Source organism: Bombus vancouverensis, chromosome 2 (genome assembly GCF_051014615.1).
Source record: "Bombus vancouverensis nearcticus chromosome 2, iyBomVanc1_principal, whole genome shotgun sequence".
In the NCBI taxonomy this organism is placed as follows: Eukaryota; Metazoa; Arthropoda; class Insecta; order Hymenoptera; family Apidae; genus Bombus; species Bombus vancouverensis.
In genome coordinates this window covers 8,853,038-8,877,893 of record NC_134912.1, presented here as the reverse complement: position 1 = coordinate 8,877,893, position 24,856 = coordinate 8,853,038, and the positions used below count along the sequence as shown (strand labels likewise).

General features: G+C 31.9%; 5 protein-coding genes across 8 annotated transcripts; 4 read left to right on the top strand and 1 right to left on the bottom strand.

The window, feature by feature from the left end:
* The first annotated feature begins 17 nt into the window (after positions 1–17).
* Positions 18–4,508, top strand: LOC117166179 (ionotropic receptor 75a-like). Its single transcript, XM_076624819.1, has 10 exons — positions 18–257; positions 336–514; positions 838–1,150; positions 1,251–1,404; positions 1,576–1,737; positions 1,975–2,189; positions 2,267–2,481; positions 2,722–2,990; positions 3,220–3,429; positions 3,591–4,508. The coding sequence occupies exons 1-10, from the start codon at positions 116–118 to the stop codon at positions 3,715–3,717; spliced, it is 1,986 nt and encodes a 661-aa protein (XP_076480934.1). The 5' UTR covers positions 18–115; the 3' UTR covers positions 3,718–4,508.
* Positions 4,122–8,778, top strand: LOC117166178 (ionotropic receptor 75a-like). The gene is made up of 10 exons (XM_076627073.1): positions 4,122–4,159; positions 4,426–4,640; positions 4,937–5,106; positions 5,186–5,494; positions 5,809–5,936; positions 6,004–6,165; positions 6,412–6,925; positions 7,108–7,379; positions 7,742–7,948; positions 8,014–8,778. The coding sequence occupies exons 1-10, from the start codon at positions 4,122–4,124 to the stop codon at positions 8,105–8,107; spliced, it is 2,109 nt and encodes a 702-aa protein (XP_076483188.1). The 3' UTR covers positions 8,108–8,778.
* Positions 8,779–9,391: 613 nt separating this feature from the next.
* On the top strand, positions 9,392–11,642 carry LOC117166175 (ionotropic receptor 75a). The gene is made up of 7 exons (XM_033349939.2): positions 9,392–9,541; positions 9,728–9,855; positions 9,944–10,108; positions 10,256–10,467; positions 10,570–10,784; positions 10,894–11,162; positions 11,251–11,642. The coding sequence occupies exons 1-7, from the start codon at positions 9,518–9,520 to the stop codon at positions 11,597–11,599; spliced, it is 1,362 nt and encodes a 453-aa protein (XP_033205830.2). The 5' UTR covers positions 9,392–9,517; the 3' UTR covers positions 11,600–11,642.
* On the bottom strand, positions 11,193–17,046 carry MetRS (methionyl-tRNA synthetase 1). 4 transcript variants are annotated; one of them, XM_076624769.1, is made up of 18 exons: positions 16,915–17,046; positions 16,649–16,842; positions 16,020–16,174; positions 15,818–15,934; positions 15,587–15,736; positions 15,392–15,508; positions 15,209–15,330; positions 15,007–15,123; positions 14,891–14,929; positions 14,648–14,812; positions 14,286–14,562; positions 13,824–14,205; positions 13,515–13,728; positions 13,196–13,432; positions 12,411–12,729; positions 12,111–12,335; positions 11,642–12,021; positions 11,193–11,480 (listed from the first exon to the last, which is right to left on the bottom strand). In XM_076624769.1, exons 2-17 carry the CDS (start codon positions 16,755–16,757, stop codon positions 11,872–11,874), a joined length of 2,895 nt encoding a protein of 964 aa, XP_076480884.1. In that variant the 5' UTR covers positions 16,758–16,842; positions 16,915–17,046; the 3' UTR covers positions 11,193–11,480; positions 11,642–11,871. The 4 variants fall into 4 exon arrangements, with proteins under 4 accessions (XP_076480884.1, XP_033205826.1, XP_076480902.1 ...); XM_033349935.2 differs by lacking the exon at positions 16,915–17,046 and having other exon boundaries at positions 15,209–15,324; positions 16,649–16,898; XM_076624787.1 differs by lacking the exons at positions 16,020–16,174; positions 16,649–16,842; positions 16,915–17,046 and having other exon boundaries at positions 15,587–15,711; positions 15,818–15,926.
* A 215-nt stretch (positions 17,047–17,261) lies between these two features.
* On the top strand, positions 17,262–19,766 carry LOC117166176 (N-acetylglucosamine-6-sulfatase). The gene is made up of 9 exons (XM_033349940.2): positions 17,262–17,677; positions 17,745–17,804; positions 17,900–18,106; positions 18,187–18,348; positions 18,419–18,592; positions 18,653–18,854; positions 18,931–19,223; positions 19,308–19,424; positions 19,500–19,766. Exons 1-9 carry the CDS (start codon positions 17,567–17,569, stop codon positions 19,665–19,667), a joined length of 1,494 nt encoding a protein of 497 aa, XP_033205831.2. The 5' UTR covers positions 17,262–17,566; the 3' UTR covers positions 19,668–19,766.
* The last annotated feature ends 5,090 nt before the right edge of the window (positions 19,767–24,856 follow it).

The window sequence follows — 24,856 nt, the reverse complement described above, 5'->3', positions numbered from 1 at the left end:
TAATAAATGCAGAAATACAATATTAACGAGATAATAGAATATTCATGAACAATATTAGCGCAAGACCGACCAAACGTTGTACTGAAAACGTTCCTTCGGAAGATAATTCTGTACGATGAATCGAGTGTATTTTTCGTTGCTTTTAATAGTGCAATTAATTGCTATTTTGTGCGCTAATGAAAACAACTTCATCCGTGATTACTTTGCATTCAGAAAAGTGGAAAGAATCGTTGGATTTTCTTGCGACAACATGGAAAGTGCGTAGCGAAAGGTTTTCTATAAAGGTTCTTTTTAATTAAACACACAGGATCTTATCTTTATTTCGTTAAAAACAGATAATTTTAAACTCGCAAAAACCTTCAACAATATGTACACCACGTATATTTCAATATTGAACTCTACGGATGAATCGCGATTAGATATGAAAAAAGTTTTAAGAGCGGAGTACAATTGGTTGGGCGTTTTTTTGGATTCTCGATGCGATCGTAAGAGACATACTAAAGTCCTTGTGGAAGTAAGTAATTTATACTCGGAATTTTTTCTTACTTCCATAAATGTCTGAAATATTAATATCATTATATTACTGTCCTAAATCTATTCTTGATCTTTTCTTTTCCTTTTTAAATATACCTAGTTATTTAAGAATTGTTATACCTAAAAATAATTTACATATTCATAAGAATTCAAAGGTTTAATTGCATTAAATTGTTCTAAGAAAGGGGAATTATTGTACCACTAAAGTCTTAATCTCACATGTATTGAATCATTTTCTATTTTTGTTCTAATCTCGCAAGTATCAAACATTAAAATAAAGTGCATAATATCTATTGCACATAGGCAACTAAATATTCTATGTACGATGAAATGCACAAATGGTTAATTTTGGGTTCGAACCTGAGCCATGTATTGGAAATATTAAACGATGACGCGTTCACTATCTCTACCGATGTTATAATTGCTGTGCCATCAGCGAACAACTATATTTTGTACGATGTGTATAATCCTTGCAAAGATCGAGGAGGATCGATGAATGTAACGCGCTTTGGAACGTGGAGCAATAAAACTGGATTAAACGTTACCTTAAATGAATCGAAATTCGAAAGAAGATCGAATTTGCACGGGATGAAACTCAAAGTTGGGATCGTTGTAAGTTGTGCCAGTTCTTTCTATGATCATTATCCGATTAATATAATTAATGAAATTAGAATTTTATATATGGTATAGTTCGACAGATAGAATAGACATTAAAGTAATCTATAAACTAAGAAATTTACAGATCGGTTTTAAACCAGAAAACATGACTTTTCACGAGATGATGCTACAATATAGCATGAAGTCAAAATATGGGCGATCGAAATTTCTCTACGTATTGTTACAACATTTGTCCGACATCTTCAATTTCACGTAAAAATTATATTGAATTCGATAAATTTATAAATTCTATTAGCAGCACAGTTTCCGTTCAACTGTATTAAATATGTGTTCTATGCACTTTAAAGACAACCGCTAAATATTAATCTGTGATTCTTTTCAAACAAAAGAATTTTTATTCATTCGTTGGTTTCTACTTTGCAGTATGGAGATCGTGCAAATAAATGCGCAAAGAAGATTCGATAATTCCGGACCTGTTTTCGCGGCTTTCAAAGAGAAACTCATAGACCTCTCGGCAAGTCCAGTGGCGATGAGGATCGGCAGATTAGATAACGGAGACATAATCGGACCGGTCTGGCCAATACGGTACATTACTACTTGCTTCTTCATACTTCTTCATACCGTTTGCTGTGTCTTGTATCTTATATGTATTCATAATGTTCTCAGAAATAGTATTTCAATGAACATGAATAATTGTCTAAGGTACAAGAATTCCTGTTGTTCTTCTTTCTTTCTTTTTTTTTCTGTAATTTGATCGCATCGTAATTTCACTATTCTAATCTTCTCTTCTAAATTCGGATTAATTGTATCTCATTGTCGTAGGTCGTGTTTTATGTTTCGCACGATATCATCGACGAAAATTAAACCAGGACAATTTCTGAAACCCTTGTCTGTGAAAGTATGGTATGTGATACTGGCCATGATAGGAATCGTGACAACAATTCTAGTTATCTTACTAAGATTAGAAGGCGTGCAAACTCCTACAGAGATTTATGGCCTCTCTGTTTTGCTCACAATAGGAGCTTTGTCCCAACAAGGTATATCATGAAAGGATTAATCGAACAGAATTAATCGAAGTTTTTGGATTTTTTTGACACGACATTTTTTCATTCAGGCTCTGCGTTCGTTCCAACACGTTGCGCAAGTCGTATAGCATTCCTACAAATCTTGTTCGTCGGTTTATTAATTTTGAATTATTATTCGGCGAGTGTCGTATCGAATCGTTTGAAAAACAGAGGCGAGAAGATGAACGATTCTTTGATTAGTTTGGCAAAGAGCAATATGAAACTTGCGGTGCAGCCTACGTCGTATATTCGCTCCTTTCTTCGGGTAATACCTCTTATGCAGCTACATATTTAAAAACAAAATATTTCGAAATAAAATAAAATAAATAAGATAATCTTTTAATAATTCATTTTCATGAACATAATTTTGGAATAAAATGTAACTCTCCAGGACGAATACAGTTTAATACTACAAATAATATATACGTATAATAGAACAAATTTTTATTGAAAAAGATTTCGTATTTAAAAAATTTTCTTCAATATTACAATTTTTATGCCATAGGTGCCAGACAAAGAAGTAAGATATTTTTATGACAATCGGTGGTCGAAAATACCAGAGTCGGATAGATATTTATCACTAGAAGAAGGACTTAATCGCGTGGCGGAGGGTCATTTAGCCTATCACACGATGATCGATTCAGCTTATCCTTACATCGAACAGTCGTTCACTCGCCGAAGTATCTGCGAACTTACGGAGGTTCATCTGTTGCGTGCTGTTCTCGCATTTTATGCCAGGCATCACAGCCCTTTTACTGAACTGATGAAAGTAGGGTACGAAAGTCAATATACATGTAAATGTAGATCGACCTATTGCAGGTATTTCGAAACGATTCGAAAGCATCAATCGAGAGAACATGAAATTAATTAGAAAGTCGAGAAGACCAGAGTATTTAAAAATCAATTGAAATTACGTTTTATGCATAATTTCTGTAACAAATGTAAAACTCGAACGAAGATCGAATGAAACATCTTTTGAAGATACGTATGTTACTTTTTTTAGCTTGATTAAAATTCAAAACGTTGGCATTCAGAAACGCGAATTGAAGCGATGGGCGGCTAGAAAACCATTTTGCCCGATCAACCTACTTATCGCCGAACCTCTATCGATTCACGAAGCTGCGCCGATTTTCATGTTCTTGTGTATCTCACTGGTTCTATCGATTCTCATTTGCATCGTTGAGAATATCGTCTTCTGTCTTTTCCCAGCACGGTAAATTACAAATTTAATTTAAGAGAATTTAATATACGAAACGTATACTATATACGTATTAAATTCTCAATTTTTGTACAATAAGTAACATTAATTAATTAGTTAATATTATTCTATCTATGTAGGATGGTATAAAAACTATTCAAAATAATCTTTTTTAGACTTCCAAGTTTCATGATGGAGAAGAAACGCTTGATCGACTGGACTTCGCCTCTGCTATATTTACGAAACGTGAATCAGTCTCTGAGAAACTTTTTTAGTAAATGGAGCCCTTTTCAAAATCCCTAAAGCTTACCCATTGCCGCGATATAATTGCCATAAGCGCGAATTTGCTGATTAGTCGCTAGAACAACTACGAAGGATTCTCTACCAATTATTATAGATAACACATACGGTATTCTATTACATTTAATTATTAGATTTTCTCAAACATATAAAACCTTAATCACGCGTAGTTTCCTCAAAATATTAAAGCAAAATATACATTTAAATATGGCCAGATCTTGAATTAATTATCGATATTGATTACGATATTGTAGCTTGTTTACTATTATCTTCAATCGCGTAATTAATTTTTAAATCCGTTGCCTTTCCTGTTCTCTTCCAATACGATACCATTAATATCTAGCTTGTCGTGAAATTCATATTTTAGGCAGCCTTTGACAGGAAATGAATAAAACACCGCGACACAGATGAATAATAATAATGCAAGTAATAACGCGGTCGATCTGTAACCAGGAATTCGATCAATAGCGAGACTTAGCTTGTTTCCATTGGAACTGTCGCGTTGCGAATGGACGTTCGAATGAATGATTGATTAATCGAGCTGTATGCATTCCTTTTCGTGACTCGAGCAATTTGCCAAATTACACGAAATCGTTCGACAAGCTTGTCTTTCAGCGGAATCCCAAATGATACGTCCTGCATTATTATTATTAATATTATTATCATCATTATAATGTGATGCAAAAGTAATATTGTAAAATAACGTAATAGAAAGGCAGGCGATGTCGAACGATTCGATGTGATCAGTGTTGATATTCGAACAGAATTCTTGGTTCGAGAAAAGAATAGCATAATGTATACCGTCTTATTCCTTTTATTGCAATTCGTTTTAATTTCGAACGCGCAGGATCATGTATTCATCCGAGATTATTTTGTGTATAAAAAAGTACGAAATGTCGTAGGATTTTCTTGTGGCGATATTGTAGGTAAGCAACTCTTTCGTTGATTATTTGGAAATATGATATACGTAGCGCATTTGATATTAAAGTGTCATAAAACATCTAAAATACTGAACTGATAAATATATATGAAATAAATTAGTATTATCACTCTCAGTTTTCTTAGAAGCTTATAAACGGCGATTCATATATTGACGAATTATATAAATGGAATTATTTTCCAATACAACGTAATGTAAATGTGAAAATTCTCTCTTTGGAGAAAATGATTGTTCGAAGAAATGTAGTATCTAGGCAAATTCATATAACAGTGCGATATATAGGTGACTTCAATCTTTTGAAAACGCTAAGCACCACTGGCATATTTACGATAATAAGAGAACCCAGCGTGAAAATCGACTTCCGTAGGTTTATGAGAAGCGAAACTTGGACAGTAGGTGTCGTAATCGATTTGCGTTGTCGCAATGAGACCGCCGTACGAATTTTCGCTGAAGTAAGAGAAACTTCGTTTTTCACGATTATAACGATAATCGTTTGACAATGAATATCAATTGATTTTTATTTGAATTCAGAGCTCGAAATATCGAATGTACGATTACTCGTACAATTGGTTAGTGTTGGGCTCGGATTACAATAACAGTATTCCTTTCTTGAACGATACTGCTTATAACATAGTAACTGATGTTGTTCTTGCTATAACGAACAAAAATGGCTATGATCTGTACGATGTTTTTAATCACTGCAAATATCGTGGTGGTGCGTTAAACGTTACTGAGCTTGGTACTTGGCATCGTGAGTCTGGATTGAAAGTTTTCTTAACGCAGCCATTAATTAGTAGAAGGGCCAACATGCACGGCATGAGATTAAAAATATCTGGTGTGGTGAGTCCATCAATCGATTCCTGTAGACTTTTACATTTTCTCCTGGATTTTTTTTCAATGCCGAACTTGCTTAATTTACCAATGTTCTTTATCAGCTGTAAACGATAGTTTACACATTTTTCGGACGGTTTTTTAAAGAAAATACAATGCACTAAAATTTTTAATTAATCGGAAACAAATACATTTATCGCTTAGTTATTAATATTGAGCGTAGAAGGGCTGTATAAGGGAGCAACATTAACAGTTTATCAAACGTTAATTAACGCTAGTTGAAATCAATAATTATGTGTTATCTCGAATTATATTATGCGTAGATTCAATACAGACCAAAAAATATGCGTCTCGAGGATTACATGCAAGACATAAATACGAGATCGTTGGATAGTATGCATAAATTTGTACACGCTATGATTTTGCATACAGGAGATCTTTTTAATTTCAGGTATTATATTCGATACTAATCGTTCGTTGACGCAGCGAATTTTATCTTTCCTTCTTTTTTTTTTTAGCGTCCATGCCTCGGAAATAATTTATTGGGACCGACACAGCGTGCATGGTTTGATTTTCGAATTCTTACGGTCGAATTACATCGATTTCGCTAGTAATCCAAGAATTATGGTGTCTGAACGATTGGATTACGCTACTCTAATCGGCGCAGCGTGGCCAATTAGGTGAGACAATACCCGACATATTAACTAAAGGCGATAAATAAATTATACCCAATATGTATATTTTCTATTAATCGTATCAGATATAGTGAATAGTATGGTAAATGTGTCGTCAATAGCGATATATAAGTTACGAAAATCTTATAACTTAAATTACCTACAAAAACTTGCTTAGTCCCTCTCCGTTTAATGTCTACAACCCGAGAAATGTTCGATGATACCTAATAGAAGAATTATATCTCTGGCCAGACCCTGTTTCATGCTGCTATCGACTTCAACGAATAAGATCAAGTTAGAAATCTTTTTGAAACCCTTCACACGGCAAACGTGGTACGTGTTTGCTGTTTTCGGATTATTTTCCGTATTCGTTATGAAGATGATAATGAATCGCGAAGATATTGGCAAGAGAGAAAAATATTCAGGAGCGGTGGTGCTGTCGATAGGAATCGTGTCTCAACAAGGTGCATATGAAAGATATCAATCGGAAGCTAAATTATCAAATACGTGGAAAGATCAAAATCTATTAAAACTATTTGAAATTTCGATAGGTGCAAATTTTTTGCCGAAACGTTTACCAAGCCGTATAGCGTTATTTCAAATAATTATACATAGCTGGATAATGTACAACTATTACTCTGCCAGTATTGTCTCGGCTCGATTGAGCGAACCCCTTGATATGATGGAAGATTCTGTAACTGTTCTTGCTGATAGTAATCTAAAAATTGCTGCGGAAGCCGTACCATATCTAAACTACTTTTTATACGTAAGTTTAATTACTACGTTTAAGTAAAAAATTAATTTGTCACAAATTGAAACTTCGAATTAAATCTGACAATGTTTTCTGGCTTTAAAATTCTATGTAATCAAAGAATCCTTTAAAGTGATAGGAAAGATTGTTTAAGGCAAATGAAATCAATATTACGATATCAATGATATTATCAACAGAAACTGAACTGGGAATCGGATTATTTTCGCAAGAAACGCTGGGATCCTCTGCCAGAATCAAAACGATATCTCCCAATAGAAGAGGGTATCAGACAAGTCGGTCAAGGAATTTTAGCGTATCATACAGATCCTAATACAGCTTACCCTTACGTCGAAAGAATGTTCGATTCAAATAAAATCTGCGAATTGACGGAGATTCATTTGTTCAAACAATCGGTGATGGGAATGTACGCCAGTCACAATGGACAGTTCATTGAGATAGCAAAAATTGGGTGAATAATCGCATATATTTCTTTCATTTAATAATTAGATTATGTGTGTGTATGTGCGAATTTTCATGTATTTATCAAGTACTCAATTTATTTCATTTTGCCCATTTTGGTTTTAACGTATAAAGCATATTCTTTATATCCTAATATAATTTAATTATGGAAATACGTCAATGTTGCTAAACTGTTAGTTACACAAATACAAAAATACATTCGAATCTCTGCTTGATTTTCATTTTTACTAAACTATTTTTACAACTAAAGAGTTGTCTTCATAAAAATATAAATTTCCATAGACATTCGCCGACTGTTAATGACTATCTTTACTTAATATTTTAAAACTAACTTACTTGTCTTTTCTTTAGGTTGACAAAGATGTTTAATACTGGCCTTCGTAATCGGCAAATCAAACATTGGTCATCGAGGAAGCCACAGTGTCAACCCGACACTTTGTCCACAAGGAGCATCACGATCTACGAAACTGCTCCAGCTTTGATTTTATTGGCATTCGGAATGCTCGTAGCTGGAATCATTTGCATCGTGGAAAATATTATTTACAATCATACGATGAAGTGAGTTATTTCACTTTGTGCACGATCGTAAATATGGAAATAAAAATTTATTTTATACTTCATAGGAGTATGGAGAAAAGTGCACGAAAGAGAAGCGAAGCGAAAGGAAGTTTCAGCAGTAGCAACAGCGGACGTAACTTATTAGATATAAATCCATAATATTCGTATTGGTTTTCGATTCGATAGAAAAATAGAATTTCGATTAGTAAGCTATTTCAATTAACTTATAAAATTAAAAAATGAAATAAAAGAACTAGTTATATGATGTATATATTTGTTTGCAAGGGATCAACATTCTTTTTGACATAGAAATTGTAAATTTTGAAATATATGTAAAATTAGTCGATTGACTATTGATCTGATATAGTCATTATTGGATATTACTAGACTACTATGCTATTAAACAGTTCAGAATCACGAGCGGTTTCGTTTTCTAAAGAGCCATCACATCAAACCTGACATGTTTTCTCATGAAAAATAAAAGAACGGAAAGGAAGGACTGCCAGGGACTGTAGCACGAATACTCTACTTGTAGTCGTTCGATTTGCAATCGTGAATAAAGGCTAACAACAGTAGTGTCATGCGCTTTTACAATTTCTTTTATTTACAGTTAATCGTTGCACTGTACGCAAGTAAAATGGATATGATTCGTGATTATTTCGTTTTTAAGAATGTTGGTAGAGTGGCTGGATTTTCCTGCGGAGAGATCGAAAGTAGGTAGTTTTCATTCTGTGAAGCAAGTTTCTCAATTTTTTAAAATAAAATAGTATTTTTAAAAGAGCAAACATTAAATAAAAGATATTTCAAAGGTATCGTTTTAAATATTATTACATTCTCAGATTTTTCTTAATTTAAAATTATTTTTACATTCAGAAAATTGAAATTATCGATTGAAAAATATTTTTCGGTTCAAGAAAATTTCGTGACAATTCATACACATAATTAAACAACAATTTCATTACGTATTATTTCATACACATTCGTATATTTTCGTTCCATTTTTAAAATTACACCGTACATAATAAATATTTACATGCAGATGATTATCAGATCGTTAAACTTCTCAATGATGCTGGGATTGGGGTGTCCATAAATCAATTTGCATCGACAATCGATATATCCCGATTTTTGCACAGTATTTATTGGAATTTAGGTATATTCTTGGACCTACAGTGCTCAATTGCGGACAAAGATGTAATGGAACTTTTCTACGAGGTATTATATTGCTTAAATCATGTTACACTTCTTACATTTGATGATTGATACACAAAAATTACTATTTAGACCTCGACCCATTACATGTTTGATCATTTGCATCAATGGTTGATCGTGGGAGAAAATATGAGCCATACTGTCAACTTATTAAACGACAGTACATTTAGTATCATCACGGATATCGCGATTGCTATACCAAGGGATGATGAGTACATTTTATATGACGTATATAATCATTGCAAATCTTGCGGTGGTTTGTTAAATGTTGCGGAACTTGGTACCTGGTCTAGGAACGACGGATTACAGATTACTCTGCGGTCAAATAAATTTTCCAGAAGATGGAATTATCATAGGATGAAGATCAAGATTGCTGGTCTTGTAAGTTGAAATAAATATATCTAAAAAAATGACATTGCTTAGATAGTAAGATATTAATTTTATAAAGTTAATATAAATTAAACTCTCAAAGAATTAAACTGAAGCAATATAACATTTACATTTAGAAATTCATTGTTTAAAATATTTGTTTAGATCCATTTACCTTAGTGATACTTTTATACATAGGTAACAGTTAAACCTAAGGATCAAGATTTGGTGGAATATCTACGAGAAAAGAATGATATACGCACGGACAATTGGTCTAAGTTTGGATTTGCTATCATGGAACACGTTCGAGATCAATTCAATTTCACGTAATTTTTCAACATTTTCAGATTATATAATGTTATGATTTTATGCAATATTATGGTTTTCTCCGTCTATCACATAACATATTTTTAGCTTTGAGGTGATAAAACTGGATCATTGGAGGAAAAATGATAGCAGTTTTGGACCATTGATAGCTGGCCTTCACGATGACATCTATCACATGGGATATTTTCCATCGATTTTGACTATCGAAAGACTCAATTATGCAAATGTAATTACGCAAGTTTGGCCCGCAAGGTACTATAGCAATCGACTATACTTTTTATACATACATATATTTTTCAAGTCAAGTTATGAAAATATACATTGAGCATTATAAACATATTTAATTAATAATATTCAGTATATGAAAGTATAAAATAATTCTTTAAATATGTTTTACAGAACCTGCTTTATGTTTCTTACTGTACCTTCGTCAAAAGTGGACATGAACCTAATCTTCAGACCATTCTCACGAAATGTTTGGTACATGATCCTTTTATTAATAATCGTCATAATTTTCGCTATGTGGATAATTTTTAAACTCGAAAAAGATGCTATTTACTCTGATTATGGGTCCACACTTCTCATTATTGCCGCTGCATTAAGTCAACAGGGTCTGTTAATAAAAAATTTGTTATAAATCGTATAACATTGTTCGTATAATAATGTTCATTTATTAAAATGGAATAAAAATGGAACTTATATTTTAATTACAGGATTACCATTTATTAGCAATCAATCTTCTAGTCGTGTTGCTTTTTTTCATACAATGATCTTTGGTCTACTTGTATATAACTATTACTCAGCAGCAATAGTATCCAGCCGGCTGAATGCACCATTAGATAAAATGAACGATTCATTGTATTCATTAGTAAAAAGTAAAATGAGTCTTGCAGCGTTTAAGGATATATATTTCAGTGTTTTATTGCAAGTGAGTTTTAATTTTGCATGCTATCGAAAACAAACTTTTGTTTGTAATTTCGTTTCTATCATACGGATAGTTAAATATTAATTATTCATAACCGGAAAAATGTTTCTAGTCTTCTGCGGAAGATGTTCAATATTTTCAGAAACACTGGGAAACTATACCACAAAAGAAAAGATTTCTTTCGATAGAGGATGGTGTGGAAAAAATGAAGAACTTAAGATTTGCTTATCACGCGGAGCCCGATAACGTTTATCCATTTATAGATCGTAATTTTGATAAAGAAATGATTTGTCAGCTTACCGAAGTACATTTACTTCGTCCTTGTTCGTTAGGTTTATGGTCAACTCAACATAGTCCATTTCAAGAAATAACAAAAATAGGGTAAGAAAACTTCATAAGAATAAGTCCACAAAAGTTACATGTAGTATATATTTTTCTAAACGGTTTAGTAATTATATAATTGTTGTAGTATTCTTAAGATATCCACTTCGGGGATTCGGAAGCGAGAAGTGTCACGTTGGAGTTACAGAAAACCTTATTGCAACAAAGATAAATATCATGTATCTAGTGTAACTATTCATGAAGCGATACCAGTTATACTTGTTTTATGTTTTGGCATCATTTTATCAGCTGTTATTTGTTTCATCGAAAATGTAGTTTTCCGCAAATTAAGCACAAAACAGGAACAAGAAAAAAAATCTGGAAGTCGATTAAAAAAACGTAATCAGAAAAATATTGTACCAAGGATTAAAACTACGGTAAAGACAAAAATATCTATTCGTGTAACTAACAAAAAAAAATTTTTTTCTAATAAATAAAAATTTTCATTAGAAAATAAATGAATTATGTTACTCCTTTACCTTTGGTAGAAGAAGTTATGTGAGTTACAATTTTATAACTTTTTACCCGATGTACAAATTAATTTTATTAAATAAACTATATGGATTACATTACTTAAATGTGAAAATACTATGTGGTATTATTCCGAAGTGCGTACGTTGCAATAAGAAATGTATAATGACTTTTTATTATATGAAACCTCCATAGATTTTACTGATGTGAAATGTATACATGTTGATTAGCAATTTGCTTATTTCTTTTTCTTCGATTTTTTGTCAGTCGGAGCTGCAGCTGTTCCAGTGAGATCTCCTAATTGTTTTTTGAGTTTCAATAATTTTTCTACTTCTGGTTGCCATACAGATCTTTCTTCTTTAGCTTTCAATTGACGTACAAGATCGCCCTAAAAGTAGAAACATCAATTGCACAAAAAAAAGAATAATTGAAAAACTGAACATTTAATAAGTCCATAAATATAATATTTTATTGTACCTGTTTAGCGATGGCCGCTTCCAAACTTGCTACGTCCATTGCAACATCTCCATTTTGTTCAGGTACCGAAACCGTTTCAGGTTTTTTACTTTTCGATTCAGGGGATTTATTTTTTTCATTTATGAGATCAGGCAGCTTTTTTTTCAAAGCTGAAAAAATTTGAATTTGACTGGATGGCCATCCACTTTTATCGAACTTGGCCTTTAGTTTTTTAACTTTATTGTCCTAAAAATAAAGAAATGTATAACATATGTGACTAATGCATTAAATTTAGCAAAATTGCTTAAAAAATTCACTAACCATTTCTGTAATTGCACTATCCAATAATTTTACATCTCCGCTACTGCTACTTGTAGTTTCTTGCTTACCAGCATACTTTCTTCTTAATATTTCTACATCTTTATCCTCTATTTTTTTAAATAGCGGAGATGGTTTACCAATTTTATGTCCCGTGGGAAGTATGCTTGTGATAACGTCAGGTATATAGCCATAGTTATTCTTTTGCAATCCTAACTGGGATCTTAATTCGCGGGCGGTGCATGGCATGAATGGAGCCAAAAGGGCTGATAAAAGACATGCCAAGTTACAGCAAATACCGATGATCGTTCCAGCTCTTTTTCTACAAACAATAGAAAAAAGCACAAAATTACGCTATGTTTAAACTAAAAATAATGACGCCACTTAGTTCTATTAAGCGAGTGTTATTCATAAGTACTGTAACAGACCTGTACAACATAATTTAATATATGAAAGTTGATTAACAGTCACAGTCAATTAACAGGACTTACTTTACAGCATAAAATTAAGTCATGTAACAGCAACATAAATCATGTAATCCTCACTGAACAAGGGTACCTAGGAAATAAAGATATTCTAATCTCTAATATAATAAATTATTTTACATGATATGAATTCCCACTAATTGAAACGAAAGTAATAGAATAAAATGGGGACAGCATGCAACAACATCTAAAGATTTAATGGCTTAAATATACAAAATATTTGTATGAAAACATGTAAAGGCCTACAGTACACTTACGAACGGCATAATCTCATTATGTAATTAAAACGGACATAGCACTTACTTATCATTATCTGTTCCTTTAATTTTCACCCATGGCTCTTGGAATTGCATGTATTGATTTCCATGTTTTGAAATTGCTAAAACGTTTTTCAAACCATCACGTAATTTAGCTTGTTCCAAAGCATGTATATAAGATGATAATTCACGCTGAGCTAATGCCAGTAATATTAAGTCATCTTCCTGAAGTTCTATCGGCGGTATCTTAGAATCAAAGTATTTTTCCGCAAATACTAGAGCCCTATTTATTAAAAGCAGTCTTTGAAAACATTACTAGAAATAAAAATCAGAATTCATACCGTTTACCATAAAAAAACAAATACCTATTAACAAAATTTCCAAAATTGTTTAATAATTCACTATTATTTTTAGTCGCTAAATCCACCCAATTAAAATTCGAATCTTGTGTTTCGGGTCTAATATATGCAAGATAAAATCGCCAAACATCAGCCGGTATACCTGTATCCCTAGCATCAGTTCCAAATACTCCGATACCTCTCGATTTAGAAAACTTTGTATCTTCATAATTGAGGTATTCTAGAACCAGGTTAAATCATTAATAATTAATTGTTTATATAGAAAAGTACTTAACAATACATAATTCTTTTGTCTTTAATATATTAAATGTATACCTGTTGCCATTAAATGCTTCATCAATGTATAACCTTCATTAGCTGCTAATAAATAAGCAGGGAACATAATTGCGTGAAATGGAACATTGTCCTTTGCCATAAATTGGTATAGATCAACTTGTACATCTGTAGGCTTCCACCATTGTTGGTATTCCTTCGTATATCTTTTTGTAATACTGATATAACCAAAAGGAGCGTCGAACCAAACGTAAAATACTTTATTTTCAAAACCTTTTATTGGAACAGGTATTCCCCATTTTAAATCTCTTGTTATACATCGTGGTTTAAGTCCATCACGTAGCCACGGTTTTGCAACCACTTTTGCAACGCTTGACCATCCCTTTTCTACTGTTGAGGACCACTCTTTTAACTTGTTTTCTAACTGCAAAGTAATATTTTCTTCATTGAAATATGATATACTTATAATAAATAATGTCATAGGTATCATAAACAAATTCTTACCTTCGGTAAATCTAAGAAGAATTGTTGCGACTTTTTAACAATAGGTCTATTACTACATACTTTACATCGCGGAGATATAAGATCCGTTGCATTCACCAAATGACCGCATCCATCACACTGATCGCCACGTGCATCTTCATATTTACACCTTGGACAAGTTCCTTCTACAAATCTATCGGCCAAGAACCTATCACAGGACTCGCACAGAAGCTGATCTACAGTTTCACTTAATACATATCCTTCTGATTTAATTTTTAAGAAAAATGATTGTACAATTCTGGAATATAAAATATTATATTAGTTAATAGCTAAATAAATTGTATTTTAAATCAATTAAGCAGCTAATACGAATTTCATCTTACTCTGTTTGTTCTGGTGTAGTAGTACGACCAAAATAGTCAAACCCAATATTAAACCATCGATAAACATCATTATGTATGTCAAAAAATTTATCACAAATATTTTGGGGTGTCGTTTTCTCTTCCAAAGCTTTAGCTTCTGTAGCAGTACCATATTCGTCAGTACCACTAAAAATTTGTATCATTTTTATTATAAATGATTATTTAATTTTTATATTATATCATGTGGAAAAAGGTGGTACATACCTAATAAAAAGGGTATTATAGTTTCTTTGTCTGCAATATCTGTAAAGAAGAAAGTTATTTAAAAATATGTACATTTGTATGATACTGTTATAAGACCTACTTATTATGAAACACACCGGGCAAAAATATCAGCAGAAAGAACACAACCAATAATATTTCCTAAATGAGGAACATTGTTGACATAAGGTAATGCTGATGTTATTAAAATATTTTTTTCTCCTTTTTTTGGCAATCTAAAAATTATGGATAAATTTATATTAATTGCGTAAATATTATTTCCTTTAAGATAAAATCATTTATATGTACATTCAAACGTACACAGGATAAGGAAAGTTTTTTACATCAAGATATGATTTAGAAGACCAATTGCTTGAAATATTTTGTATTTCTTCCTGATTAACTGCTTCCATTTCTTTTTCTTTAGTTGGACTAAGCTGCAACTAATAGTTGATATCAGATGTAGAAAAATATAAAGTATATACATATTAATAGCAAACTTACATCAGCTGGTTTAGAAGGTTTAGGATTTGAACTAGTATTAACAGGAAACCAAGATACAGCTTGAATACTGAAAATTGCTTTTGAGCCCCTTTCAAATTTGTATTCTTCAATGGAATCCTAGAACAATCAAATATACAAATATTATTAACTTTGACACTAACATCAATATAAAATATAAAATTAATGATAAAAGACCTGTATAACTGGTAGCAATTCAATACTGGATATCCAATTTTTAATTGATAAATATTCTTTATTTAATTCATTTCCAATTTCTGTGACCATTACTGTAGACCATAGAGTTACCCAAATACATATATCTGCCAATGATAAGTCATTATTATCCTAAAATAATTTCAATAAAACTTTAATTTTGTAACAATAATTTGACTAATATCACACTAATGCTATTTTATTATGAATTACCTTAATTAAGTACTGTTTGTCTTCTAACGCATTATTAAGTTCTCTTAATAAGGACCATAAACATGACTTTTGTGTGGTTTTGTAAATTCCTGTATTACCATAAAATGCTATAGCTGGCTGTAAAGTGTATGATGTTTATAATATTCTATTAATTTATATTATTATATACATAAACACTCATAATTAATTTATTATTCTTTACCTGTAACCGAGATATTTCCCATTCCAACCATTTATTATTAAGGAGTTTTGACTCTTGAGATGAAGAAGGTACTATGAGCTGCATTGCTGCATTAGTACTAAATAGTACTAACCCAGATGAAAGTTCAATAGAAGGTAAACGGCTCAAAAAGCCAACTATACATAAAATAAGAAGACTCACTTTATATTAACTGATATACTGAAATGACTTAAAAATCACAATAAATCTCTGGTTTAAGTGGTCAATTTAAATTATATTTTTTCATTGAATATATGATTTATAATATCAAAAGCCATTTTCTGGTGTCATGTAATGATTATTGAATGAACAATCATCGAACAACAAAATATACCTACTTTAATAGTAAGATGTTATTCCAAATGGAAATCAAAATATTTTATCACTCTAATTTCAAGGATAGCAAGATAATGATATGGAAACATAAATGATATGATAAATACATATATATTAAACTCTGCTAATTAAAAATTCTAGATTGTTTAAAGAATTTGTAAAAGGTCAATGAATTTTAAAATGATGAAAGCAACCTACAAGTGAAACAAACATATGGTATTTCATCATATGATCAGAAATCGGATTACTTGGGGCGGAAACATTAAATTTCTTACCTTTTGGCTGTACCGTTTTTACGGTAACAGCATGTTGTGCTACTTTAGCTGCAATTACTAACTTTAAAGTATTCGGATTGCCCTCGTTCGTTGAAATATTCATTTTCATTAATAAGTTAATAAATATTCACAATAAATAGATGAAAATATTTTCAGCACACAACCGACACATGTGAGCGACAAGTAAATGCAGTCTGTAAGCAGATACCATGAACAATTTCACAGCACATTGCCAATCTATTCGAAACTAACCTCATTCTACTAACCTCAAAAGTTTAAATACACTTTGTCATTCATATTACTTATTTAACAAAATCCATTAGAATGTTTTTGGTTATGTAGAACGAAATCACACAACGAATAATTGTTCATTCGTTTAATATAATGTAATATAAAATTGAAGATACACTAAATGACAGTTGGTAATACCGAAAGTTGTTATTGCATCTACGAGCATTTTAATTCTAACGTTTAACATTCATTGCAAGAGCTTTTTGCTAATAAAATCTATAAATTTAAGCACAGTGACATTTTTATCTTTAAATATTTTTCTTTCATACAGTACTTAATAAATATTTTCATACATAAGTACATATAGGTACAAATTTAGTGAATAGTGGTGTCCTCTGGCGTGAATTGTATATATTATTAAGGAGAATTTGATTCTGTAGTGAAGTTTAATCAAGTTTAACATTTGAATTCTACAGCAATTTTAATTTATTATTAATATTATTTAATGTCAAATGATATATAGCATAGAATATAAATTTAATTTACATAATATTTCTTATAACAGTTTTTCTTATAAAATTTTATTTTTTCTTGTAAATCGTGCGAAATAAGTTTAGGGGAATACTCTTATTTCTATTTATATCTTGCATTTTTATGTATTTTCAATTATTTAGAATTTAAAAGAAAATGACTATTTTTTTAACTTGTATATTTGTAAGTTGTATATTCTTATCATACTGTGCAGAAAACATTGTACTAATTATTGCTGATGATTTGGATATATTTCTTGATGGCATGGTAAATATGAAAAAAAATAGAAATACAAAATGAATAAACATACGAACTAATTAATTGTTATTTTTAGACACCAATGCAAAGTACACTGGAATTAATTGGGAATAAAGGTGCAACATTTTCAAATTGTGTAAGATGGAAATTTAATTTCTTAATAAATAATTATTAATTAGGACCATGTTTAACATTAAAGTATATTAATAAAATATTTCTTTTAATAATTAGTTCGTCGCTTCACCTATTTGTTGCCCAAATAGAGCATCAATTTTAACTGGAACATATCAACATAATCATTTGGTAATAAATAATTCAATTAGTGGAGGATGTAACAGTATCGAATGGCAAAAACTACAAGAACCAAATACATTTGCAGCGCACTTGAAAAAAGAAATGCTTTATAGAACTTTTTATGGTGGAAAATATTTAAATCAGGTACATATCTACAAAATATTATAAACTGTAATTAGTTGAACATAAAGTGTTTCTAATTTAATTAAAAAAATGTTATGGAGTATGGAGAAAAAATAGTAGGTGGATCTTCTCATGTACCAGAAGGATGGGATTGGTGGGTTGGACTTATTGGAAATTCAAAATATTATAATTATTCCTTATCTATTAATGGGACTGAAAAAAAATTTGGTAGTGAACCAAATGATTATCTTACTGATGTAATTGTAAGTATGGAAAAATCATGTGTACATAGGTACATACTTTTATAGTATATTTAAAATTATCTTCTTTCAGAGTGATCTGGCAATAGATTTCATTAAGGCACATAATTCAAATAGTGAACCATTTCTTATGGTCTTAGCACCGCCTGCACCTCATGCACCTTTTATACCAGCAATGAGGCATATTGATAAATATAAAGATGTAATAGCTAAAAGAACACCTAATTTCAATACACAGATTCAAATGGTATAAAATATTTTTCATACAAATTTTGATGTCACTATGTTAAACTGTATTATTTAATAGGACAAGCATTGGCTAGTACAAAGGGGGCCATCTCCACTTCCTGATAATTTATTGCCTAAGTTAGATGAAATCTATAGAAGGAGATGGGAAACATTGCTAGCTGTTGATGAACTTGTAGAGAATGTATATGAAGCTTTAAAAGTGAGAAATCTTTTAAATAATACTTATATTATATTTACATCAGATAATGGATATCATATTGGTAGTATATTTTGCGTTTAAATAAATTTTAACATAAACCAGATATGAATTAAAATGGATTGTACATACTATTTTAGGCCAGTTCAGTATGCCGATAGATAAACGCCAACCATATGAAACAGATATTAAAGTTCCATTATTAATACGAGGTCCTGGAATTACACCATCAAAGATTGTTGCACCTGTCAGCAGTGTTGACTTATTTGCAACAATTTTAGGAATAGCTGGTATACAACGTCCATCTGATGGAATGTCATTTTTAAAAAAGATATTGCCAAAAGATAGAACTCTCTTAATAGAGTATAGAGGAGAAAGATCTAAAGGTATTCCATCCTCAGGTTGTCCAAGTGATTATGATCCAAACCTTACAGTATGTATTAGATATATAAGAACAGTTGTATGCAAAATGTATATGATATAAATTTTATTTTTGCGGAATTTATTATTTTCACAGTTATGTTCCAAAGATATGGCATGTAAATGTCAAGATGCTGCAAATAATACTTTTAGTTGCATACGACGTGTATCTCCAAAATTTAACAATATTTTCTGTATCTTTGAAGACGATAAGGTACTGTTAATAATAAGAATAATAAAGTAACATAAAAATAAAGTAATTATTAATGACATTTGTTGTTTTTTATAGCATTATATTGAAGCATACAATATAACTACAGATAAGTATCAACTAGAAAATATTGGATATACTATGAAGCGTCACCATAGATACAGATTGAGGAAGAGTCTGAAAAGAATGAGTATTTGTAAAAACGAAGATTGTATTGTTACAAATATGGAAAACATATATGTTTAAGTCTCAATGTATTATAGATTTCATTAGTATATCTTATTTGACTATATACATTTTAAATTTATAATATGAGTGTCCGTATAAAGATCTTTTATTATGTAATTAGTGAAATATTTATTAAATCCAATATTCATTTTCTTACGAATTTATTTTATGTTTAATATATCTATAAACGTATGAACCATTAAATATGAACCATTAAAAGTTGGAAATGCCGACGGCCGTCTTACTTCGAATTACTGCATTTATGGAAATCATGAGCGAAGAATACGCCGCGAATCTGGATATAAGAATAACTCGTCTTGCTTCCCGGGAACCTCGGGCAAACTGTTTTCTTAGCAAATATTTTTATTAAAGCCCCGCGGTTCGAATATCTGAATAGCAATCGCGCTATTCGGGGGTGGAGAAAAAGAAAACTGAATGAAGACAGAACGTAGAAATATGCTTTTGCCATATCCATAAATTTAATCTATTAAAACGTTTTGAATCGTTTAAGGATTTATGAAATATTATGATAGTAAAATTATCCTGTAAATTATTAAGATCGACGTCAAAAAATATTCTGTCATTTTTTATATTTTATGCTTTAAAGAATAAAATTTTATAATTTGTTTTCAACAAATATTGGTTAATAAATTTTTAAACTTATACAGACTCTATTCTTCTGACCCTAAACGACGGGGATAACTATAGGGCAAAGTGGCACGATTTGATGCTTTTCAGTGCCAAGCACCGTAAGAGACATCCTTTCATGTTGCATAAAAGAACGTTGGAATGTTTGTACACACGTTAACCACTCTATAGGCTGTTTAATCGTTTGCACAGATGGTAATTTAAGATAATATGATGTCCATACAATTACACAAAAATCAATATAAATTGAAAATACCATTACAATCAATAACTATTTGTATTTCAATTTTCGTAATCGATAATATGGATCAACTTTTATGGATAACACGATAACTCTGAAAAATTTTTACGAAATGAAATGAATTTCGAAATACATACAACACAATTCCAAGAATAAATTTTGTTTCAAAATTAATATTAACAGCGTAAAACATCCGACCAGAGGAATTCACGAGTCGAATTATATCATAGTGTGTTTCACTCGAAAAGAGGCACAGCTGAAAATGCAGCATTGAAAAAGAGAGTTTGCGGGTGTTTCGGCAAACAGCATGAATCCCTGCTCGATCGATCGGGTGGAGGATTAACAGGCCTCGGCACGAATTGTGAAGTCGTTACATCGTCACTGAGACGTGTAAGTCGGCTTGCGAAAAGTCCTTTTTTTCTTCTCTCTTCATTGATCGCTAGAGCGAGTGATCGCTTCCTTGTGCATTAGGATCAATGGCTTTCGTTGGCTTCCGAGTTTTGGATTTTAGCTTTCCTGCCCCCCGGAGATTTTGGTCCTGTTCAATTTTCAACCCACACTACGAAACGAATTGGAACGTATGATCGGTTAGTAAAATATTCATAAATTCTATTTTATTTATATATATGTATATATACCGTTGGAACGTTGATTGATAATCGAGAAAGCGTTAAATAAATGTTATTCGAATCAAAAAGCGTTGTATGTGTGCGTACTATTTGTAGTAGATAGGATTATTAGAAATATAAAAATTTGAATCTAAATCGAACTCGATAGAACCCATTATGGTATTTTCCATTAGATTTCAATTTGTCTTTATAACTGATAGAGAAACAACATTGTTTATTTCGTCCACATTAATTTCTCCTTTTCTCAAGATGAACGCTAATTTGAGAAACATAAATTTGCATCAAATACTTTGGCGAATCAGGAAACGATGAGTTACAAATTTCCTTTGCTAAACTTCGCTTAACTTGCAATTCCTTAGAATCCTCATTAAGATTCCTGAATTAAATTCTGTACGCTAGGAAGAATATTATATTAGTTCTCTATAAGTCTGATTCTCTGTTAAATTAATTTAATACTTTAAAACATAGTTTTATCAATTATAAGTGTAAATAACTATAAATCTTTTATATAGTACAAATTAATGAAAGTAGCATACCTGGTGATATTTACATTAATTTACAGAACATTATTAAAACATGTATTTGAATAATATAATTACAAATTGTCCTATTATTTAGAAAAAGAGGAATAAGAAGCAAAATCAAGTTGCTACGTTTCTACAATATGTATCAATAATCTATATACTAAAAGAAATATGGAAAATACAGAAAGAGGAGTGTGTCAGTATCCCTAATTGAAGATAATTTCAATAGTATTGAATTTCATGGCCGATAATAATAAAAGCGCAGGGCTCGCATTACGGAACCGCTTATCCGGACAACAGTAGTCAAATCAAACACGAAGCTATTAACTAGGTCAACATTTCGGGTTGGGGTACTTAGTCCCGACTACTTGGTAACCTTCGTCAGTGAGCTGCACGTCGTGTATATGTATTTGCACATATATGAAGCAGGAATTCTACGGTGAACAAGAGCAAAGCAGCCGTGTCGGACGGTCTTAAATAAATATCTGATGTGTAGGGGTCGTGCTGGCTCTAGATGCCCCCACCAATATTGTTTTAGGCACGGCCCTTGGCTAGCGAAGTTTTGTAACTCGAGAAACGAGCGCCACTCGTGTCTGCAATGGACAAGATACCAATAGGTGTTGGAAGATCTAGTCGAGTACTTAAGTTCTCGAGATATCCTGTCTACACTTTTGTTCTTGTATCCTACAAGTCCTAAAACGCAACATCCAGTTCTGTGTGAACTGTGACAGCTGCCAGTTTTACTATTCCAATGAAAGTATTGTATCTATGCTTCCTTATGATCTATGATTTAGACTCTACCTTAAACGTTTTTCACTCTATGTCATTTTTATTCAGAGACTTAGTACTTGTTTAAAATGACGAAAGAGTGTAAAGAATGAATATTTAAACATTTTGAAAAGTTAGAAAGTACCGAGTTAGAGTTTACCGCAAGTAGACAAAGGAATTTAAGTCTGTTTGAGTCAGTTTGAGTAAGTTTAAGAATAACTTGTCAGGTTGAAAAATTATTGCTGACATAAATTAATAATGTAGTAAAAGACAAACAAAGCGTCAAGTGAATAATGTGATTAAATACGTAATATACATTTCCTGATATACTTATAGTATACGATACATATATATTGTGTATTATTCATTTAACAAGTTCATTATAATTAATTCATTATAAATAATTCATTCATTTAACATTAGACTGTGTAGTGGTTACGAATTGGTATTGCCTTACTAGAAAATTATTATTAGTTCTACCGATAAATATTTTTGTAGCGAAATTCAACTAGAAAAATCTAATTGTGAATATTGTTTTAGATTCTCTTCGTGGAAACCAGACACTTCTTAATAAATACGGTACGTAGGTATACCAATTCTGTCTTCTTCTTTCATTTTGATGTAAGGTTTGCTCTTACCGGTATTTGTCACGGAAATAATTAATTAGTAGCAGAAAGTTCTCCCACTTTGTCGCTCTTTCCCTCGCTTTTTCTAACCGTGTGGCCTTCTCCTCTTCACTGTACCGACTCATAGCTGCGCTCAGTCGGCTGCTGAACCCCTTTTGCTCATGCAACCCTTATTACCGTGTCGCAGCTCGGTTAACACGAGCGGGTTAATGAAAAGCTCGAGCAAATATAGAATTTCTCGTAAAAACTACAAATTACTGCTGTGTCGGGTGCATAGCCGCGTGCAACGTACTTCGTCCTCCTACTTTTTTCCTTCTTTCACTCCTCTCGCTATCCCGTTTCTCTCTCTTCTTCTTTTCCTTTTTTTCTGTTTTTCGTAATTGTGAAATTATACAACGGTATAATACGCGAGAATAGGAAATAATAAAATGTTTCTGGACGTACTTCGAAGATCGCGTCGGGATTTTATGACGGAGAATTCGCGGGATCGTGCACGAGATGAAAACGCTATTCGAATATGTCCGCGTTTTACGAGTTTTTTCTCGTGCCGCTTAAAAGGCCGAAATGAACGAGCCCGTAAAGTTTTTAATTTCGCAAGAACCGCGCTAGCTCTACCATAAATGTACCGTGAAAAAATGCAGCATTCGTTTCGTCAAAAGAATAGAGTAAAACAGCTACGATCAAAATACTAAAGATGCATATTATACGCGTATACCTTTCCTATGTATTAATTAATAAAGGGATAACTGCTGGTAAATTTCGTTCATCCTCGATACTTATATTAAACGATTAAATTTCACTATTACGGAGTAGCTTTTTTAAAAGATATAATCTGGCTTCCGGATATAAATTATATACCTTTTGGAAGTAATATTTTAATGTTTCACGAGCATAGTAAACTAGGTGTACATATAGCTTCAGTTTACACCTGGTAGCTTCTTCATTTTTGATAATTTTGTTCTTGAATCTGTTCAATTTTTATCTTCAATGTAACACTACTTTTATTATTTGTTTACGCGATACCTGGAAAATCGTAGGAAAAATTTGCAAAAATAAATTAACGCATACAAATGTAAAAAACGCCAAAAGTATTGAGGTAGATGCCTTAATCAATAGTTAAACAAATTTCATCGCCTGTTTCTACCATATTAGAAGATGCAGTACTGAATTAAATATTTCTATTATACACGAAGACATAATATATACTAAGTAAACTATTTCTATCGTATTAGAAGAAATAATCTTAGATGCCACTATTCGATATCTACATCATTAACACAAGAACGATCCAGAAGACATTAAGATGACTCGTTTCCAATGAACCGTTCCAATTGATCGAAACGAATTACGAGTGTCAAAGCAACGCCTCGTTTCTACGATTGCAACCCCTCTTCGATCTCACTTCGCTCGGTACTCGACGCTCAAAGAGCGCATATAGTACCGCGTGATTCAAGACGCAAACGCGATGAATTTACGGCTAGGCGTACAAGCAACGGGAATAAAGGCAGCACGCGAGCAACTATACCATTGCCGGGTTATCTCGTATTATATTATTACACTCGTGGCCAATGTTTGTCAGTTTAAAACCAGGAGCCATTAGCAGGTATTATTTTAGCAGTGATCCACCGTTAGCGAGAACAATGGCGTCACTACGGGTTACGTCCCACGATATTAAATGAGGCGAAGTGATACATTTCGAGGGGATAGTCGAGCAAATAGGGATGATGCGGTGATGGCACGAGGGACAGAAAAGGGAGAGGGAGAGAGAGAG

What these genes read in the sequence shown, in the direction of transcription:
- LOC117166179 (XM_076624819.1), top strand. Translation starts at nt 116, where the DNA reads ATGAATCGAGTGTATTTTTCGTTGCTTTTAATAGTGCAATTAATTGCT. An exon ending in AGGAGCTTTGTCCCAACAAG is followed by an intron (nt 2,190 to 2,266) that starts GTATATCATGAA and finishes TTTTTCATTCAG; the next exon opens with GCTCTGCGTTCGTTCCAACA. An exon ending in TTCTGTCTTTTCCCAGCACG is followed by an intron (nt 3,430 to 3,590) that starts GTAAATTACAAA and finishes AATCTTTTTTAG; the next exon opens with ACTTCCAAGTTTCATGATGG.
- LOC117166178 (XM_076627073.1), top strand. Translation starts at nt 4,122, where the DNA reads ATGAATAATAATAATGCAAGTAATAACGCGGTCGATCT. An exon ending in GGAGATCTTTTTAATTTCAG is followed by an intron (nt 5,937 to 6,003) that starts GTATTATATTCG and finishes TTTTTTTTTTAG; the next exon opens with CGTCCATGCCTCGGAAATAA. An exon ending in ATTGAGATAGCAAAAATTGG is followed by an intron (nt 7,380 to 7,741) that starts GTGAATAATCGC and finishes TCTTTTCTTTAG; the next exon opens with GTTGACAAAGATGTTTAATA.
- LOC117166175 (XM_033349939.2), top strand. Translation starts at nt 9,518, where the DNA reads ATGAAGATCAAGATTGCTGGTCTT. An exon ending in CGAGATCAATTCAATTTCAC is followed by an intron (nt 9,856 to 9,943) that starts GTAATTTTTCAA and finishes ACATATTTTTAG; the next exon opens with CTTTGAGGTGATAAAACTGG. An exon ending in ACGCAAGTTTGGCCCGCAAG is followed by an intron (nt 10,109 to 10,255) that starts GTACTATAGCAA and finishes TATGTTTTACAG; the next exon opens with AACCTGCTTTATGTTTCTTA.
- MetRS (XM_076624769.1), bottom strand. Translation starts at nt 16,757, where the DNA reads ATGAAAATGAATATTTCAACGAACGAGGGCAATCCGAATACTTTAAAG. An exon ending in GGGAAATATCTCGGTTACAG is followed by an intron (nt 15,935 to 16,019) that starts GTAAAGAATAAT and finishes TACACTTTACAG; the next exon opens with CCAGCTATAGCATTTTATGG. An exon ending in TATAATACCCTTTTTATTAG is followed by an intron (nt 14,813 to 14,890) that starts GTATGTACCACC and finishes ACAAATTTTTAG; the next exon opens with TGGTACTGACGAATATGGTA.
- LOC117166176 (XM_033349940.2), top strand. Translation starts at nt 17,567, where the DNA reads ATGACTATTTTTTTAACTTGTATATTTGTAAGTTGTATATTCTTATCA. An exon ending in ATTATGATCCAAACCTTACA is followed by an intron (nt 19,224 to 19,307) that starts GTATGTATTAGA and finishes TTATTTTCACAG; the next exon opens with TTATGTTCCAAAGATATGGC. An exon ending in GTATCTTTGAAGACGATAAG is followed by an intron (nt 19,425 to 19,499) that starts GTACTGTTAATA and finishes TGTTTTTTATAG; the next exon opens with CATTATATTGAAGCATACAA.